Below are 19,393 nucleotides of genomic sequence, written 5' to 3' on the forward strand. Positions count from 1 at the left end.
ATGGGTTATACTTCGCTTGATTTTCCTACGTGGGTGCCACGCGGTGTAGCTGCGCGGTCTAGGCGTCCTGTCACGGTTGCCCCCTCCCCCCTACACGCCCCCCCCCCTCCCCCGCCGTCGGAGGTTCGAGTCCTCTCTCGGGCATGGCTGTGTGTGTTGTCCTTAGCGTAAGTTAGTTTAAGTTAGATTACGTAGTGTGGTAGTGTGTAAGCTAAGGGACCGATGACCTCAGCAGTTTTGTCCCATAAGGTCTTACCACAAATTTCCAAAAGTTTCCTACGTGGGTGGCCACCGCAGCTGTTATAGTTTTCTGGTTTTCTTACGGTAATTTACGTCAACGGTAATTTACGTCAACAACAATAGTAATCATTATGCTTATTGTACTTCACATTTCTGAGCATGATTTTCAGCAGAAAACGTAGGTTTGGGTGCTGCAACAGATGGCAGAGACACAGTGATTTACTGTACGGAGCGTGTGTAGTGCATGACTTGCATTGAAGTATTATTATAACTAAATGGTTCCACATGCCCATTTACACTGTTGTTGTTGTTGTCTTCAGTCCTGAGACTGGTTTGATGCAGCTCTCCATGCTACTCTATCCTGTGCAAGCTGCTTCATCTCCCAGTACCTACTGCAACCTACATCCTTCTGAATCTGCTTAGTGTACTCATCTCTCGGTCTCCCTCTACGATTTTTACCCTCCACGCTGCCCTCCAATGCTAAATTTGTGATCCCTTGATGCCTCAAAACATGTCCTACCAACCGATCCCTTCTTCTAGTCAAGTTGTGCCACAAACTTCTCTTCTCCCCAATCCTATTCAATACCTCCTCATTAGTTACGTGATCTATCCACCTTATCTTCAGTATTCTTCTGTAGCACCACATTTCGAAAGCTTCTATTCTCTTCTTGTCCAAACTAGTAATCGTCCATGTTTCACTTCCATACATGGCTACACTCCAAACAAATACTTTCAGAAACGACTTCCTGATACATAAATCTATATTCGAAGTTAACAAATTTCTCTTCTTCAGAAACGCTTTCCTTGCCATTGCCAGTCTACATTTTATATCCTCTCTACTTCGACCATCATCAGTTATTTTACTTCCTAAATAGCAAAACTCCTTTACTACTTTAAGTGTCTCATTTCCTAATCTAATTCCCTCAGCATCACCCGATTTAATTTGACTACATTCCATTATCCTCGTTTTGCTTTTGTTAATGTTCATCTTATATCCTCCTTTCAAGACACTGTCCAGTCCGTTCAACTGCTCTTCCAAGTCCTTTGCCGTCTCTGACAGAATTACAATGTCATCGGCGAACCTCAAAGTTTTTACTTCGTCTCCATGAATTTTAATACCTACTCCAAATTTTTCTTTTGTTTCCTTTACTGCTTGCTCAATATACAGATTGAATAACATCGGGGAGAGGCTACAGCCCTGTCTCACTCCTTTCCCAACCACTGCTTCTGTTTCATGCCCCTCGACTCTTATTACTGCCATCTGGTTTCTGTACAAATTATAAATAGCCTTTCGCTCCCTGTATTTTACCCCTGCCACCTTTAGAATTTGAAAAAGAGTATTCCAGTCAATATTGTCAAAAGCTTTCTCTAAGTCTACAAATGCTAGAAACGTAGGTTTGCCTTTTCTTAATCTTTCTTCTAAGATAAGTCGTAAGGTCAGTATTGCCTCACGTGTTCCAACATTTCGACGGAATCCAAACTGATCCTCCCCGAGGTCTGCATCTACCAGTTTTTCCATTCGTCTGTAAAGAATTCGCGTTAGTATTTTGCAGCCGTGGCTTATTAAACTGATAGTTCGGTAATTTTCACATCTGTCAGCACCTGCTTTCTTTGGGATTGGAATTATTATATTCTTCTTGAAGTCTGAGGGTATTTCGCCTGTCTCATACATCTTGCTCACCAGCTGGTAGAGTTTTGTCATGACTGGCTCTCCCAAGGCCGTCAGTAGTTCTAATGGAATGTTGTCTACTCCGGGGGCCTTGTTTCGACTCAGGTCTTTCAGTGCTCTGTCAAACTCTTCACGCAGTATCGTATCTCCCATTTCGTCTTCATCTACATCCTCTTCTATTTCCATAATATTGTCCTCAAGTACATCGCCCTTGTATAAACCTTCTATATACTCCTTCCACCTTTCTGCCTTCCCTTCTTTGCTTAGAACTGGGCTGCCATCTGAGCTCTTGATATTCATACACGTGGTTCTCTTCTCTCCAAAGGTCTCTTTAATTTTCCTGTAGGCAGTATCTATCTTACCCCTAGTGAGATAAGCTTCTACATTCTTACATTTGTCCTCTAGCCATCCCTGTTTAGCCACTTTGCACTTCCCGTCGATCTCATTTTTGAGACGTTTGTATTCCTTTTTGCCTGCTTCATTTACTGCATTTTTATATTTTCTCCTTTCATCAATTAAATTCAATATTTCTTCTGTTACCCAAGGATTTCTAGCAGCCCTCGTCTTTGTACCCACTTTATCCTCTGCTGCCTTCACTACTACATCCCTCAGAGCTACCCATTCTTCTTCTACTGTATTTCCTTCCCCTATTCCTGTCAATTGTTCCCTTATGCTCTCTCTGAAACTCTGTACAACCCCTGGTTCTTTCAGTTTATCCAGGTCCCATCTCCTTAATTTCCCACATTTTTGCAGTTTCTTCAGTTTTAATCTACAGGTCATAACCAATAGATTGTGGTCAGAGTCCACATCTGCCCCTGGAAATGTCTTACAACTTAAAACCTGGTTCCTAAATCTCTGTCTTACCATTATATAATCTATCTGATACCTTTTAGTATCTCCAGGGTTCTTCCACGTATACAACCTTCTTTCATGATTCTTAAACCAAGTGTTAGCTATGATTAAGTTGTGCTCTGTGCAAAATTCTACTAGGCGGCTTCCTCTTTCATTTCTTAGTCCCAATCCATATTCACCTACTATGTTTCCTTCTCTCCCTTTTCCTACACTCGAATTCCAGTCACCCATTACTATTAAATTTTCGTCTCCCTTCACTATCTGTACTACACTACACTGTAGCAGGCTATAATCCATGTTGCTGAAACACTTTTATGTTTGGTTCAAATGGCTCTGAGCACTATGGCCCTGAGGTCATCAGTGCCCTAGAACTCAGAACTACTTAAACCTAACTAACCTAAGGACATCATACACATCCCTGCCCGAGGCAGGATTCGAACCTGCAACCGTAGCGGTCGCGCTGTTCCAGACTGAAGCGCCTAGAACCGCTCGGCCACACCGGCCGGCTTAATGTTTGGTGAGATATCTAATACGACTGCTCATATTTACTTAAATTCAGTTTCTCTTTTGCTACGTCCACTGTTAACCGTTGCAGTAATAACGTAACTGTTCACTGGCTAGCTAACTTTCTACAGACTCTTTACTGTTAGACTGCATTACTAAATTTGATGAATGGGTCGAAACTTTATATATGAGAAGGCACTTTTATCCAATCAGAGCAAATCCAGATTTACTTTCAGAAGTAGCCCTTTTCTAAAACCTAGCAGGAAAATTACAGATTAGCATTAGTTTAAGCATTTTGTAGCCAAATGTTATGCGATCGACTTAGATCATTTCTTTCGGTTTAAGGCCTTTGTTAATTCACCAAGGAAGCTGCCGGATGCACATCCGTAATAATCACCCTTCTCACATACACGCTAAGCAAACACTTAGGAAACATTACCACAACTGAACACGAGAACTAAACTGGACGCAGACAGATGGGGCACCAGATTCCTTTCTTGGGAATGAGATGGTTTCATGAAGGGCTTCCAGCCGCCAAGTGCCATTAACACTACCGAAATCGATGTGTAACATTACCGAGTCCGTTGGGAAAGGGGGTGAGACAAAGGCAAAACATGTGGTTTCCCTAAATGACGTAAGACGTGAAAACGACACATTACAAAATAACTTACCCTTCCAGGATTTTGAACTGTGGCACTTCTTATTGTGTATGTGTAGGAGAATTATTCAGTGTAATTCAAATCTTCCAACTTTTCAGAATCAATGATAGCGCGTACCGTGACTAGCATTGCGCTTTGTTAACAACCACCTTATTACAGCGCTTTGTCTCACTGCTGCAGATGTTTACCGAAAGAAATAGACGATAATTCAAGAGGAGACTGTAGGCTAGTGTGACGATCGCATTACTGTTGAAAATTTGACCGATATGTTCTCTGCATATGGGTTCGACGAATGTAATGGAAGAACGGCGCAAAAACGTCCTGCTGGGATGTTCCCGGATCGACGACAGCCTCATCTCACTTCCTTTACATCTGTACATTCTCACCTAGCAGAAACAGGAATCTTGCTTATCTTTTATTGATTTCATAATAGACGCTTTTTCAATGTTCCGAAAATAAATTCACAAAAACAAAAGCAAATGTGGAAACAAACCGAATGAATCATAATTACATTATTTATCTTAAATGACCCGCTAGAGACCAAGGATCCTTTGTACCAAAGTACTCAGGAAATATCCCTAAACAGCACTAGAAATGTTGTCGGTGCAGCTCACGTTCACAGTGTATAAGATGCGTGGATCTCCAATGTTCGATATGTAAACTCAACTTACTTTAGAGATGAGTACATACGCAAGTACATGCTAAAAGACTTTTGTCAGAGAGCAATGAAACAAAGTATAATTATCAAGTTTTGATGCAAATTAAGTAAGACGTCAATGGAGATGCACTCGATGCTGGTACTAGTGTGTGGAAGAGATCCCTTGTGTATAAAGGATGTTTACGACTTGTACAGTTACTTTCGCAACTGGAAGGGTACTAACAATGATGCAGCATGTTCGAATTGGCTGTCGACAAGCGTAACGACAGGCGATATCGAGCAAACGCCGCAGAGGCTGGCGCAAAATCATTCATTGACTCTGAGAGAGATGTCGGAGAAGTTTCTCGTTGGCAAGCAGAATGGGTAAGCGTAAGATCTGTTCTCGATTTGCACTGTGCAAATTAGCTGATGAGAAGGTATCGGCTGGATATGTCATTGACACGTGTGGCTGAGATCGGTCTTTCGACCAAGCAGTCAACATAACAGGTGTACGACCAACCCGTTATGGGTAAGGCACGCCTACTATTACAGTAAGTATGTACAGCTGCCTCGTTATATTGCAAAAGACATCGAAAAAGCTTGTTACATGAATGTTGCGGTAACTTTCTGAAGTATACCAACTACACTGTCGGAAAAAAATTAGTTCACATTTTTAGAGGTTTTCAATTGACTCAAGATTTATTGTTGCAACAGTGCATATGGAGTACATGAAATCATTACCTTTACAGATGAATAGCACCAGTGGTTTTGAGGTACTAGGTATCGATTCATGCTGAAACACCCATAGTAGTATATCTACATCTACATCTACATCTACATCCATACTCCGCAAGCCACCTGACGGTGTGTGGCGGAGGGTACCCTGAGTACCTCTATCGGTTCTCCCTTCTATTCCAGTCTCGTATTGTACGTGGAAAGAAGGATTGTCGGTATGCTTCTGTGTGGGCTCTAATCTCTCGGATTTTATCCTGATGGTCTCTTCGCGAGGTATACGTAGGAGGGAGCAATATACTGCTTGACTCTTCGGTGAAGGTATATTCTCGAAACTTTAACAAAAGCCCATACCGAGCTACTGAGCGTCTCTCCTGCAGAGTCTTCCACTGGAGTTTATCTATCATCTCCGTAACGCTTTAACAATTACTAAATGATCCTGTAACGAAGCGCGCTGCTCTCCGTTGGATCTTCTCTATCTCTTCTATCAACCCTACCTGGTGCGGATCCCACACTGCTGAGCAGTATTCAAGCAGTGGGCGAACAAGCGTACTGTAACCTACTTCCTTTGTTGTCGGATTGCATTTCCTTAGGATTCTTCCAATGAATCTCAGTCTGGCATCTGCTTTACCAACGATCAACTTTATATGATCATTCCATTTTAAATCACTCCTAATGAGTACTCCCAGATAATTTATGGAATTAACTGCTTCCAGTTGCTGACGGGCTATTTTGTAGCTAAATGATAAGCGACCTATCTTTCTATGTATTCGCATCACATTACATTTGTCTACATTGAGATTCAATTGCCATTCCGTGCACCATGCGTCAATTCGCTGCAGATTCTCCTGCATTTCAGTACAATTTTCCATTGTTGCAACCTCTCGATACACCACAGCATCATCTGCAAGAAGCCTCAGTGAACTTCCGATGTCATCCACCAGGTCATTTATGTATATTGTGAATAGCAACGGTCCTATGACACTCCCCTGCGGCACACCTGAAATCACTCTTACTTCGGAAGACTTCTCCCTATTCAGAATGACATGCTGCGTTCTGTTATCAAGGAACTCCTCAATCCAATCACACAATTGATCTGATAGTCCGTATGCTCTTACTTTGTTCATTAAACGACTGTGGGGAACTGTGTCAAACGCCTTGCGGAAGTCAAGAAACACGGCATCTACCTGTGAACCCGTGTCTAAGGCCCTCTGAGTCTCGTGGACGAATAGCGCGAGCTGGGTTTCACACGACCGTCTTTTTCGAAACCCATGCTGATTCCTACAGAGTAGATTTCTAGTCTCCAGAAAAGACATTATACTCGAACATAATACGTGTTCCAAAATTCTACAACTGATCGACGTTAGAGATATAGGTCTATAGTTCTGCACATCTGTTCGACGTCCCTTCTTGAAAACGGGGATGACCTGTGCCCTTTTCCAATCCTTTGGAACGCTTCGCTCTTCTAGAGACCTACGGTACACCGCTGCAAGAAGGGGGGCAAGTTCCTTCGCGTACTCTGTGTAAAATCGAACTGGTATTCCATCAGGTCCAGCGGCCTTTCCTCTTTTGAGCGATTTTAATTGTTTCTCTATCCCTCTGTCGTCTACTTCGATATCTACCATTTTGTCAACTGTGCGACAATATGGTGTAACCTCCATGGGCGTCAGTGCAGGCGCTGTCTCTGACATCCAGCTGATCGGCGAATACTGTCCTGGTGTACCTTATTCCAAGCCTGCTCGACCTGCTCATGTAGTTCCGTAATGGTTGACGGTTGACGAGTCGCACGAGTCACATTTCGTCCCGTCATACCCCACAGATGTTCGATTGGAGACACGGTCGCAGATCGTGCTGGCCAGGGAAGTTACTGCACTTCTTGCAGACAGAGCTCGCTGAGTTTCACAGGTAGTGTGTGTGTGAGCATTATCCTGTTGGAACAACACGTCACCTTCCTGTTGCAAGAACGACAAAAGAATGGATCTAACAACATTCTGCATATACCGATCGCTGGTTAGCATCCCCTCAAGAAACACCAAAGGTGAACGTTTGTTGTAGCTTATCGCATCCCAGACCATAAGTCTTGGGATGGGGTTAGTGCGTCTTGGACGCATGCACTTTACGAGAAGGCTCTCGCCAGGTGTACGTCGTACGCGCGAATGATCATCACTTGCTTGCAGGCTTGCTGATGGCCACTGCGCGCCAGTACATCTTTCAAGTGACCCTTGGCGGCACCAGTCGAGCCATGCTGTGGCGTGGGTGGAAAGTGGGCTAAAGCTACTCGTGGCCGCAGTCCCACTGCTAATACCCGGTTGACAACAGTTTGTGTTGACATGTCTGGGCTTCTTATCTGTGCTGTGGTAGCTGTACCATCTGCCACTGCTGCCATTACAATACGACCATCCTCGCGGGCGTCTGCGCTGCGTGGACGTCCAGAACCTCGCCTACAGACGTGAGAATGCTTACATGGTCTCTGATACCAGCATAGTTGCACAACTAACAAAGCACGTCCAATTTGCAAGGCAGCTCTCCGAAAGAACCATTCCGCCAATCGCAACGTCACAATTTGACCCCTTTCAACCGCTCTGTGGCTGTAGGAAGAACGAGTGCGTCTGCGTGGAATGGTCGCCTGTTTGCTTCACACGTTTGCAGCACTCTGAGCCTTCAGGCTGTGAGCTTTCCCATGGGTAGACACAGATGGCGCAATGGTAGCTATGCCACTTCACTATCTGTTGGCGGGCGACGTTGAAACCATTATCAATACATACGCTACTGGCCATTAAAATTGCTACACCGAGAAGAAATGCAGATGATAAACGGGTATTCAATGGACAAATGTATTATTTGGGTGCATAGATCCTGAGAAATCAGGAACCAGAAGAACCACCTCTGGCCGTAATAACGGCCTTGATACGCCTGGGCATTAAGTCAAGCAGAGCTGTGATGGCGTGTACAGGTACAGCTGCCCATGCATCTTCAACACAATACCACAGTTCATCAAGAGTAGTGACTGGAACATTGTGATGAGCAAGTTGCTCGGCCACCATTGACCAGATGTAATCAGTTGGTGAGAGATCAGGAGAATGTGCTGGTCAGGGCAGCAGTCGAACATTTTCTGTATCCATAAAGGACCGTACAGGACCTGCAACATGCGGTCGTGTATTACCCTGCTGAAATGCAGGGTTTCGCAGGGATCGAGTGAAGGGTAGGTCCACGGGTCGTAACACGTCTGAAATGTAACGTCCACTGTTCAAAGTGCTGTCAATGTGAACAAGAGCTGACCGAAACGTGTAACCAATGGCACCCCATACCATCACGGCTGGTGATACGTCAGTATGGGGATGACGAATACATGCTTCCAATGTGCGCTCACCGCGATGTCGACAAACGCGGATGCGACCATCATGATGCTGTAAATAGAACCTGGATGCATCCGAAAAATGACGTTTTGCCATTCGTGCACCCAGGTTCGTCGTTGAGTACACCATCGCAGGTGCTCCTGTCTGTGATGCAGCGTCACGGGTAACCACAGCCATGGTCCCCGAGCTGATAGTGCATGCTGCTGCAAACGTCGTCGAATTGTTCGTGCAGGTGGTTGTTGTCTTGCAAACGTCCCCATCTGTTGACTCAGGGATCGATACGTGGCTGCACGATCCGTTACAGCCATGCGGATAAGATGCCTGTCATCTCGACTGCTAGTGATACGAGGTCGTTGGGATCGAGTACGGCGTTCGGTATTACCCTCCTGAACCCACCGATTCCATATTCTGGTAACTGTCATTGGATCTCGACACACGCGAGCAGCAATGTCGCGATACGATAAACCGCAATTGCGATAGGCTACAATCCGACCTTTATCAAAGTCGGAAACGTGATGGTACTCATTTCTCCTCCTTATACGAGGCATCTCAACAACGTTGAGAAATCGGTTGTAAACTTTCCTCATGTCAGCACGTTGTAGGTGTCGCCAACCTTGTGTGAATGCTCTGAAAAGCTAATCATTTGCATATCACAGCATCTTCTTCCTGTCGGTTAAATTTCGCGTCTGTAGCACGCCATCTTCGTGGTGTAGTAGTTTTAATGGCCAGTAGTGTATATTATTCCCCAGGTGGCACGTGCCGTCATTGAATAAAAATCGAAGTCTGCTTTCCCGGTGTACTGTTTTCTTTTCCGGCAGTGGTATTTCACAAACGTTATGAAAGGCGTGCCGGAGCTAATGCATATTAATTCGAATGCGACAGAGGTACTCGTATTTTGCATATTCTCAAATCCGTACCACAGAAGTTGTTAAGAAACACTACGTATGCTTCGTTAACAGCGTACTTCTACCGTGTCAGTTCCACGACAGCTCTATTAGTTGCGCATGGTCCAGTAATCACAAGCGTTCAACCTACAATAAATCCATGGAAGTAGACGACTTTACTAATAAGGGCCTATCAATAACATCCAGTTTAACAGGCAGGTATTTAATTACAGCGTTTCTCGAATGGGCTTGTCTCTGAGCACTATGCGACTTAACTTCTGAGGTCATCAGTTCTCTAGAACTTAGAACTACTTAAACCTAACTAACCTAAGGACATCACACACATCCATGCCCGAGGCAGGATTCGAACCTGCGACTGTAGCGGTCGCGCGGTTTCAGACTGTAGCGCCTAGAACCGCTCGACCACAACGGCTGGCTCTCGAATGGAACTTCGGTCATTTGAAGAAGAAAAATTTGACGCAAGGGACGTGGGATCACTGGTCAACTGCTTTTCTAGTGTGGAGTTTGGGAAAGCGGTAGAATTCAGACTTTCATTGCTGGTGTAAATTTCCGCAGAATTCTTGTGAGCTATAGACCATACGTTTCCATCATCCTTGCAAGCTGCCGTCATCCAAATGTGAGAAACAATCCTGTTGAAGGTCAGCTGCTGTATTGACCTCAACGTTGGTACATTATTTTCCAGCTTGGTGCGATCTACAATTCCGTACAATGTTATTTCCAGGTTTCAGCAATACTGAAAAGATTTCGGGTACCCTTTCGGCTTCGAGTCAGTAATTCCATTCTGTGTGTGTGTGTGTGTGTGTGTGTGTGTGTGTGTGTGTGTGTGTGTGTGTGTATGTGATAGAGAGAGAGAGAGAGAGAGAGAGAGAGAGAGAGAGAGAGAGAGAAGGTGTGTGAATGTATTTCATGTAGGGCGTTTAACAGCACTTTTTGTTTTGAGTTCTTTGAACTAACCAGGGGAACATAAATATTAATAAAATATCAAAAATTGAGAACTGTAAGGAGGCTATTAAAATCTCGGACTGTTTCTCCCAGTCCTAATGTCATTTTTTCACTCATCAAATCAGACCCACATGCACTTTAAAATCGTTGCTGTAGTGTTTGGTAACAACTGCTGTTAAAATGGTGCTACATTTATGAAATCAAGTTAAATGTCGGGTCCGACGTGTGGAAAAGCCTATCTGAGTACTTATTGCAAAAAACAATAAAAATTAAAATTAAAATTTAAAAAATGTGATCCATCCACTCCTACTAATTTAGGGAACAGAATTCATATCTCGCAAATACTTTAAAATCCACGTCGATGTTACGTTTAAACAGAACGCAGCTCAGAGATGCCTTTACTATCTTCAGCGTTTCGTACATCACTTGCAGCCACTCTTCTAATTCACAAACGGCTGTGGCCGAACAGTAAGGCGGCAACATGTAGGAAGAAGCACACTTAGCCACAGGGTTTGAGACGCACTTGCTAATTGGTTCACTCAATTTTGCTGCGTAATACAGCGGCTTTCAAAAAGATCTATCCAGTTCACATGATTATATCTTCTACCTGAGTAAAGATAGCAACTTGGGGTGAATTTTAAATCACGCATCAAAATACTGAGTACAAGGAATAATCAGTTTGATAGATGAACGTAAGAAACGTTAGTCTTTCCGCGAGGTTACAAACATAACTTACTTATTTATTTTCGAGAGACTTACAGAAACGAGTCATACTTTTTAAATAGAAAATAACTCTACTCTACCTTGTAGGTGATGTAGTTAATGGAAATATGTACGAATCAGTTCAAATCAAAATTATATCCATTTTATTTAGAGGGCTAGAAAAGTTGTAAGTTTTAAATATTTTTGGAAGGTGACTATCAACAGCCGTTAATTAACGTATAAAAAGTATGTTTGACAATCAGCTGCTTTTACTTCATCGCCCGGTTTTAGTTATGGACCATCTTCACAGACAAGGATTAAAATGGTTTAAGCCACAACATTACATTTGTCATTACTTAAGTGATGAGTAGAGCATGTCATGAATATTAATATACGACACAGGACTTTTAGAAGCAAACATATTAAGACTAAATGTACAAAGAGGAGTACTGAAGAGAAGGAGAATAAGAAAGTGTTTTAACTGAATACACCACGATCTTCAAGTCAGCTTACGAAAAGTTTCTGGTATCATCCTTACATCTATGTGGCGAATAATGAACGATCATAAGTTTCACCTGCACCACCTGTCACTGACACAGGAGCTGTATGAGAACGATTTCAACCATAGAGTTACTTTCTGCGAATCGGTCATGAATAATTTCACACCTTACAAAATGTTGTGTCCTCTGATGAATACATGTTCACAAATCACGGTGCAGTGAACGGTCATGATATGCGTTACTGGACCACAGAAAACTCCTAGGTGGGCACGTCATGTCGATCGTCAAAGGAGGTAGTACATTAATGTGTGGTGCGGAATCCTTGGAGATGAAATCATTGGTCCACACTAACTCACAGGTCCTCTTCCAGGTGAAATATATGAAGCTTTTATTGTCCACAGTTTAAGTATTCTACTTGAAACCGACAGTCTAGACTTTAAAGGTGGTATGCGGATGCAGCATAATGATCACCCAGCCCATTCTGCACGAAAGGTTGTGCAAGAACAGAACAACAGATCTCGTGGCAGATTTTACGACACCATTATCCACATGGTCGCCCGAATAGATACCAGTAGATTTGTTTTTGGGGGTACACCTAAGGAATCTTGACCATGTCGAAATCCAAAATTCCAGATGACTTAAAACAGGATATGGAGTAAGCTTATCGCTCTTTATGTCTTTTCTGCAGGTAGTTCAGAAGGCTCACAGAGTTATGCATTCATAAAAATGGGCACTCGTTTAAACATCTGACTTAAATAGACCTTCCGCTACCAGAACATCCGTTTGAACACAGCGAATAACAATACAAAACACTCAACGCTGAACAATCGTTAAAATTATCGTATAAGTTATAACACTAGCCTCCACGGGCTCCTTACACCACGTCGGCCTGTTAGCCGTATGGCGGAATTCACACAGTATTTTAAATTTTACTTGCATTCACTTCATAGAGCTGGTATCTGCTGGATCCTATAATACTCGTATATCCTACGGTGTGTTATTCGTCCTGGTTTATTCAATACTCATGCTTTTCACGTTCTGGAAAGCTTATTTTTTATGTGTTCAATTCATTATGACAGCCCTTCAATGTGGTTTGACTCTTTACATAAATAACTTCCAGAATGCTGGGACTTTGTAACTGTCCATCTACAGCATGAAAATATAAGAATTATAAGTCTGATGATGCGTCTATACTGATGTGAAACGTATAGTTGCAAATAAAGGACCTTCATACAGCTATGCAACTTTTGGACACACCTTATCATTCTTGACTTCTTGATTCTTGACTTTTGTGATAATTTGAAAGCTTATTGAGTGATTTTTATTGTTACTGACAGCGTCTCTGAGCTGTCATTGCCCTCACCACAGCCAATTATGTGCTGCATGTTGCATCCAACACTAAGACTTGGAATGTTTCTAGCTCCCAACTAAACGTGATAGACGTTTCATTTGAACTGAAATTTCACACACTAGGTTAAATATATTTACTTCAGAATAGGAAAATATAACTTGCTGCGAGGGTGATCCCATAAGTAATGTCTCCTATCTTTTTATAAGTACATAAATCTGTTTATTTCTTCAATGGTTTACATCAGTTTACAGCTTGAACATTTAGCTATTTTTCGATACAATCACCATTTCTGTCGATACATTTTTGTAGACGCTGTGGCAGTTTTTTGTATTCCCATCTCATACGAGCTCACCACCATGCTGTTCAGAAAGTTATGAACCTCTTCTTTCACCTCGTCGTCGGAGCTGAATCACTTTCCGACCAAATGTTATTTTAACCTAGGGAAGAGATGACAGTCACTGGGCGCCAAGTCAGGACTATAGGGTGGGTGAGTGATTATGTTCCACTGACACTGCTGCAGGATAGCAACGGTTTGCTGAGCGATGCGAGGGCGAGCGTTGTAATGGAGAATGTGTACGCCCTTGCTCAACATTCCTCTTCTCCAGTTCTGAATTGCCCGTTTGAGTTTTTTCAGAGTCTCACAGTACCTGTCAGCGTTAATTGTGGTCCCAGCGATTCAGCTCCGACGACGAGGTGAAAGAAGAGGTTCATAACTTTCTGAACAGCATGGCCGCGAGCTGGTATGACATGGGCACACAAAGACTGCCACAGCGTCTACAAAAATGCATCGACAGAAATGGTGATTATGTCGAAAAACAGTTAAATGTTCAAGCAGTAAACTAATGTAAACCATTGTAGAAATAAACAGGTCTATGTACATATAAAAATAGGTGACCTGACTTTTGGAATTACCCTTGTATTTAGAAAAAATTGTAGCTCGTTACTGTAAAATTTCAGGAAAATAGCTAAGTAAAGTATGTTCATAATTCCACAGAAAGAGTAATGTTTCCTATTCCAGAATGAGATTTTCACACTGTAGAGGAGTGTGCGCTGATATGAAACTTCCTGGCAGATTAAAACTGTGTGCCACACCGACCCTCGAACTCGGGACCTTTGCCTTTGCCGGGCAAGTGCTCTACCATCTGAGCTACCGAAGCACGACTCACGTCCGGTACTCACAGCTTTACTTCTGCCAGTATCCGTCTCCAACCTTCCAAACTTTACAGAAGCTCTCCTGCGAACCTTGCAGAAGTAGTACTATTGAAAGAAAAGATATTGTGGAGACATGGCTTAGCCACAGCCTGGAGGATGTTTGCAGAATGAGATTTTCACTCTGCAGTGGAGTATGTGCTGATATGAAACTTCGCAGGAGAGCTTCTGTCAAGTTTGGAAGGTAGGAGACGACGTACAGGCCGATGTAAAGCAGTGAGGACGGGGCGTGAGTCGTGCTTGAGTGTCTCAGATGGTAGAAAACTTGCCCGCGAAAGGCTAAGGTTCCGAGTTCGAGTCGCGGCTAGGCACACAGCTTTAATCTGCCAGGAAGATTCAATTTAAATGGTTATTGAGGGTTTTTTATTCGTACTGACAGTGACTCTGAGCTGTCATTGCCCTCACCACAGCCAATTAGGTGCTGTATGTTGCATCCAACCCTAAGACTTGGAATGTTTCTAGCTCCCAACCAAATGTGATGTATGATTTGAATTGCTTTTATAGACACTAGATTAAATACATTTGCTACAGTATAGGAAAATATAACTTTGTACTTACAAAAAATTGTAGCTCGTTATTGCTAAATTTCAGGAAAATAGCTAAGTAAACTATGTTAATAATTCTACAGAAAGAGTAATGTTTCCTATGTTTAGTTATGTAAATACACTCCTGGAAATGGAAAAAAGAACACATTGACACCGGTGTGTCAGACCCACCATACTTGCTCCGGACACTGCGAGGACCATTCGCAACCGTCTCTATGAAGCTGGGCTACGGTCCCGCACACCGTTAGGCCGTCTTCCGCTCACGCTCCAACATCGTGCAGCCCGCCTCCAGTGGTGTCGCGACAGGCGTGAATGGAGGGACGAATGGAGACGTGTCGTCTTCAGCGATGAGAGTCAATTCTGCCTTGGTGCCAATGATGGTCGTATGCGTGTTTGGCGCCGTGCAGGTGAGCGCCACAATCAGGACTAAATACGACCGAGGCTCACAGGGCCAACACCCGGCATCATGGTGTGGGGAGCGATCTCCTACACTGGCCGTACACCTCTGGTGATCGTCGAGGGAACACTGAATAGTGCACGGTACATCCAAACCGTCATCGAACCCATCGTTCTACCATTCCTAGACCGGCAAGGGAACTTGCTGTTCCAACAGGACAATGCACGTCCGCATGTATCCCGTGCCACCCAACGTGCTCTAGAAGGTGTAAGTCAACTAGCCTGGCCAGCAAGATCTCCGGATCTGTCCCCCATTGAGCATGTTTGGGACTGGATGAAGCGTCGTCTCACGCGGTCTGCACGTCCAGCACGAACGCTGGTCCAACTGAGGCGCCAGGTGGAAATGGCATGGCAAGCCGTTCCACAGGACTACATCCAGCATCTCTACAATCGTCTCCATGGGAGAATAGCAGCCTGCATTGCTGCGAAAGGTGGATATACACTGTACTAGTGCCGACATTGTGCATGCTCTGTTGCCTGTGTCTATGTGCCTGTGGTTCTGTCAGTGTGATCATGTGATGTATCTGACCCCAGGAATGTGTCAATAAAGTTTCCCCTTCCTGGGACAATGAATTCATGGTGTTCTTATTTCAATTTCCAGGAGTGTAAATATTCCTTTCACTTATTACTTTGTTAGTTACAAAGAAAATCACCTTATTTCAAACACCATGAATATCTTCGCGCCAGTAGACACGTCAGAAATTGGAAAACAGAAATTCGGGAGAGGTGTCAAAATGGCTCAAATGGCTCTGAGCCCTATGGGACTTAACTGCTGCGGTCATCAGTCCCCTAGAACTTAGAACTACTTAAACCTAACTAACCTAAGAACATCACACACATCCATGCCCGAGGCAGGATTCGAACGTGCGACTGTAGCGGTCACGCGGTTCCAGGCTGAAGCGCCTAGAACCGCCGGCGGGAGAGGTGTCAGAGCATGCACATTTCTTTACGTACCTCAGTAGCTTCTGATGAGTCTCTACGCAGGCACGCAGTTGTCGGTGAACGACGTCGTGACCCAGTCGGATCTGAGAGCTGACTTCGCGGACAGTGCTCGGCTTAGACTCGGCCACCATCGCCTCGACGGCGTTCAGGCTGGCGAAGCGAGACGCCAGAATTCTGAACTGGACAGACACGTGGGCCATCACGGCCATGAAGAAACAGTCGGTGTCCATGTTGATGAGCGAGAAATAGGCGGTACCGACGCACTGGAGGGCGTAGGAGCACTCGTACAGCGGGGAGCGACCCCAGGGCTCCAGGGGCAGCTGCTGGAAGGGCCAGAGGCGCTCGCCAGGGGGTGCCAACAGCGGGATCACAGCCCACGAGAGGAGGGCGAAAAGAACGTACCAGTGCAGGAAGAGGGTCAGCCGGGTGGCGCGCGCCTGCGAGCAGCGGCTCAGCTGCAGCAGGCAGGAGTCGCGCCCGCAGAACACCTGCTGCTCCGCCGCCAGCTGGTCCACGCGGCACACCAGCGCGTAGAAGAGCGGCCGCCGGCTCAGCAGCAGCGCAGACTTGGTGAGCGCTGTCAGGATGACGAACAGGTTGGCCAGCCCGAGCGTAACCTCGGCGAGGCCGCCGGGCCGCAACCAGAGACCCACGGAGGCGACGGCGAGGTGCGCCACCCCCACCGCCAGCACGGCCGCCGTGTAGGCGTGGAACAGCGCAGAGCCCGCCGGCTGCCACAGCCCCAGCGCGCACAGCAGCCGGATGTTGGGTCGCAGCACCGACTGGCCCCGCCTCTGCTCTGTCTCGCACTGCGTCATCGCTCTCGGCCTCTTCCTCCCTACCTGTTCCTCCCAAAAACTCCCAGAATTCCGACCGGGCCACCAGTATCTCGCGCATCTTTCCTCCCTCTATTTTTATACACCCGTCGCCTAGCGTCAATATTAAACGCTCCGCAATTCTTTACAAACCTCTCCCTTCGACCAGCCTAAAGAGAATTCTCGATCAGCGTAAATAGGGCGGTTTGTAATTAATTACTCGTTACATCCAAGTCGTGGTTCTCAAGTGTCGATTAACGTTGAATTACACTCGGCCGATTTTAATATTGCAAATGAAAGTAAGTCGATATGAAGAGTAAATATTGCATCAGAGAGAGCGCGCCCCCCTAGCGCTGGGATTGAGAGAGTAAATTATACATCCGCGAAGCAAGGAGACGGGGGGAGTACTGTCAGCTCCGACGGGCTGATGCGTCCTTTCTCGCGTCCGTGGGTGCCGAGTCTGAACCGAGTAAGCAGCTCGACACCTGGGACAACATGTACATGGCGGCGGCGAGCATGTATGACATGGGCATACAAAAACTGCCACAGCATGCATGTAACACCTGCTACTATGTTGTAACGCTGCAGCACAACATACGTCTCATAATATATTTTCAAAGAAATAGAATATCTGATAATTGCGTGAGTTATCCCAAAAGCAAGGTCTCCTGTCTTTTTTTTTTTTTTTATAAGTACATAGACCTGTTTATTTCTACAACGGTTTACATCAGTTTACATCTTGACACATTTAGCTATTTTTCGACGTAATCACCATTTCTGTCGGTGCATTTTTGTAGACGCTATGGCAGTTCTTGTATGCCCATGTCATACCAGCTCGCCGCCAAGCTGTTCAGAGAGTTATGAACCTCTTCTTTCACCTCGTCGTCGGAGCTGAATCAAATCAAATGGTTCAAACCGCTCTGAGTACTATGCGACTTTACTTCTCAGGTCATCAGTCGCCTAGAACTTAGAACTAATTAAACCTAACTAACCTAAGGACATCACACACATCCATGCCCGAGGCAGGATTCGAACTTGCGACCGCAGCGGTCGCTCGGCTCCAGACTGTAGCGCATAGAACCGCATGGCCACTCCGGCCTGCTGGAGCTCAATCGCTGGGCCCACAGTTAAAGCTGATGGGTACTGTGAGACTCTGAAAAAACTCAAACGGGTAATTCAGAACCGGAGAAGATGAATGTTGAGCAAGGGCGTACACATTCTCCATGACAACGCTCGCCCACGCATCGTTCGGCAAACCGTTGCTCTCCTGCAACAGTTTCAGTGGAACATAATCACCCACCAACCCTATAGTCCTGACTTGGCGCCCAGTAACTATCATGTCTTCCCTAGGTTAAAAGAACATTTGGTCGGAAAGCGATTCAGCTCCGACGACGAGGTGAAAGAAGAGGTTCATAACTTTCTGAATAGCAAGGCGGCGAGCTGGTATGACATGGGCATACAAAAACTGCCACAGCGTCTACAGAAATGCATCGACAGAAATGGTAATTATGACGAAAAATAGCTAAATGTTCAAGCTGTAAACTGACGTAAATCATTGTAGAAATAAACAGATCTATGTACTTATAAAAAATAGGAGACCTTACTTTTGGTATTACCCTCGTAGTATGATACCGTTGGCTCGCATATTCGACGAGGTGGGTTTAGGGTGTTCTTCCCCAGAGAATATTGGTTCCTTTCCTTACGGATATATGAGATTTGTTTCGTATGGGTAGGTGAGTGTCATAGATGCATGCACAGTGTAATGATACGTTTTTGTTGTATGATAATGATAATGATGATGATGGTGATGATTATGAGAGACTCTCATAAGTTAAGACGACAAAGACGCATAGCAAATAACTTGAGTCTGTCTATTTTGCTACTGCACATCTGTACTGTACATGGCAACGATTATCTGTTGTCCAATATATCCGAGTTTCTTCCGTTTCCATAAACGGGTAGGGATTTGGGGAAAACCGGTGTCTACGTACCTCTACGCAATATGTCATTAATCCATCTACCATGGAATCGACGGGAGCCAGAGGTGGTCGGCTGAAGAGCACTTGTATATTTTGCCCCCAGAGTTAGATTTTTCTCAGTTTTCAAGGTGTCAGTTTGTAGTGTCTGACAGTTCAGATTTGGTTCCGGCATTTCTGTCACAGTGTCTCACGTGGCAAACAAGGCTAGAATTACCTGCACCAACCCCATTTACACACGCTTTGGGTTTCGTCTTACTTCTCCATTAAAGATATATTGGTAGTACACTAGTATAACTCACTTGTATGCAATGTCGTTCTAAGCAGTCTCGTTTTAAACGTACTACAGTTTCAGATACCCCATTAATTAATTGCAATGTACCCTTCCACCTACCTAGAAC

General features: G+C 44.7%; 1 protein-coding gene across 1 annotated transcript in view; it reads right to left on the minus strand.

Moving 5' to 3' along the window:
- Positions 1-17,019, minus strand: part of LOC126267634 (odorant receptor Or2-like) — a 70,102-nt gene extending 53,083 nt beyond the window's left edge. The window contains exon 1 of the mRNA XM_049972931.1: positions 16,214-17,019. Within this exon, the coding sequence (XP_049828888.1) occupies positions 16,214-17,019 (806 nt within the window). The remainder of the gene's footprint in view (positions 1-16,213) is intronic.
- Positions 17,020-19,393: the final 2,374 nt, after the last annotated feature.

The sequence above is a fragment of the Schistocerca gregaria genome, chromosome 4, assembly GCF_023897955.1.
Source record: "Schistocerca gregaria isolate iqSchGreg1 chromosome 4, iqSchGreg1.2, whole genome shotgun sequence".
Lineage (NCBI taxonomy): Eukaryota > Metazoa > Arthropoda > Insecta > Orthoptera > Acrididae > Schistocerca > Schistocerca gregaria.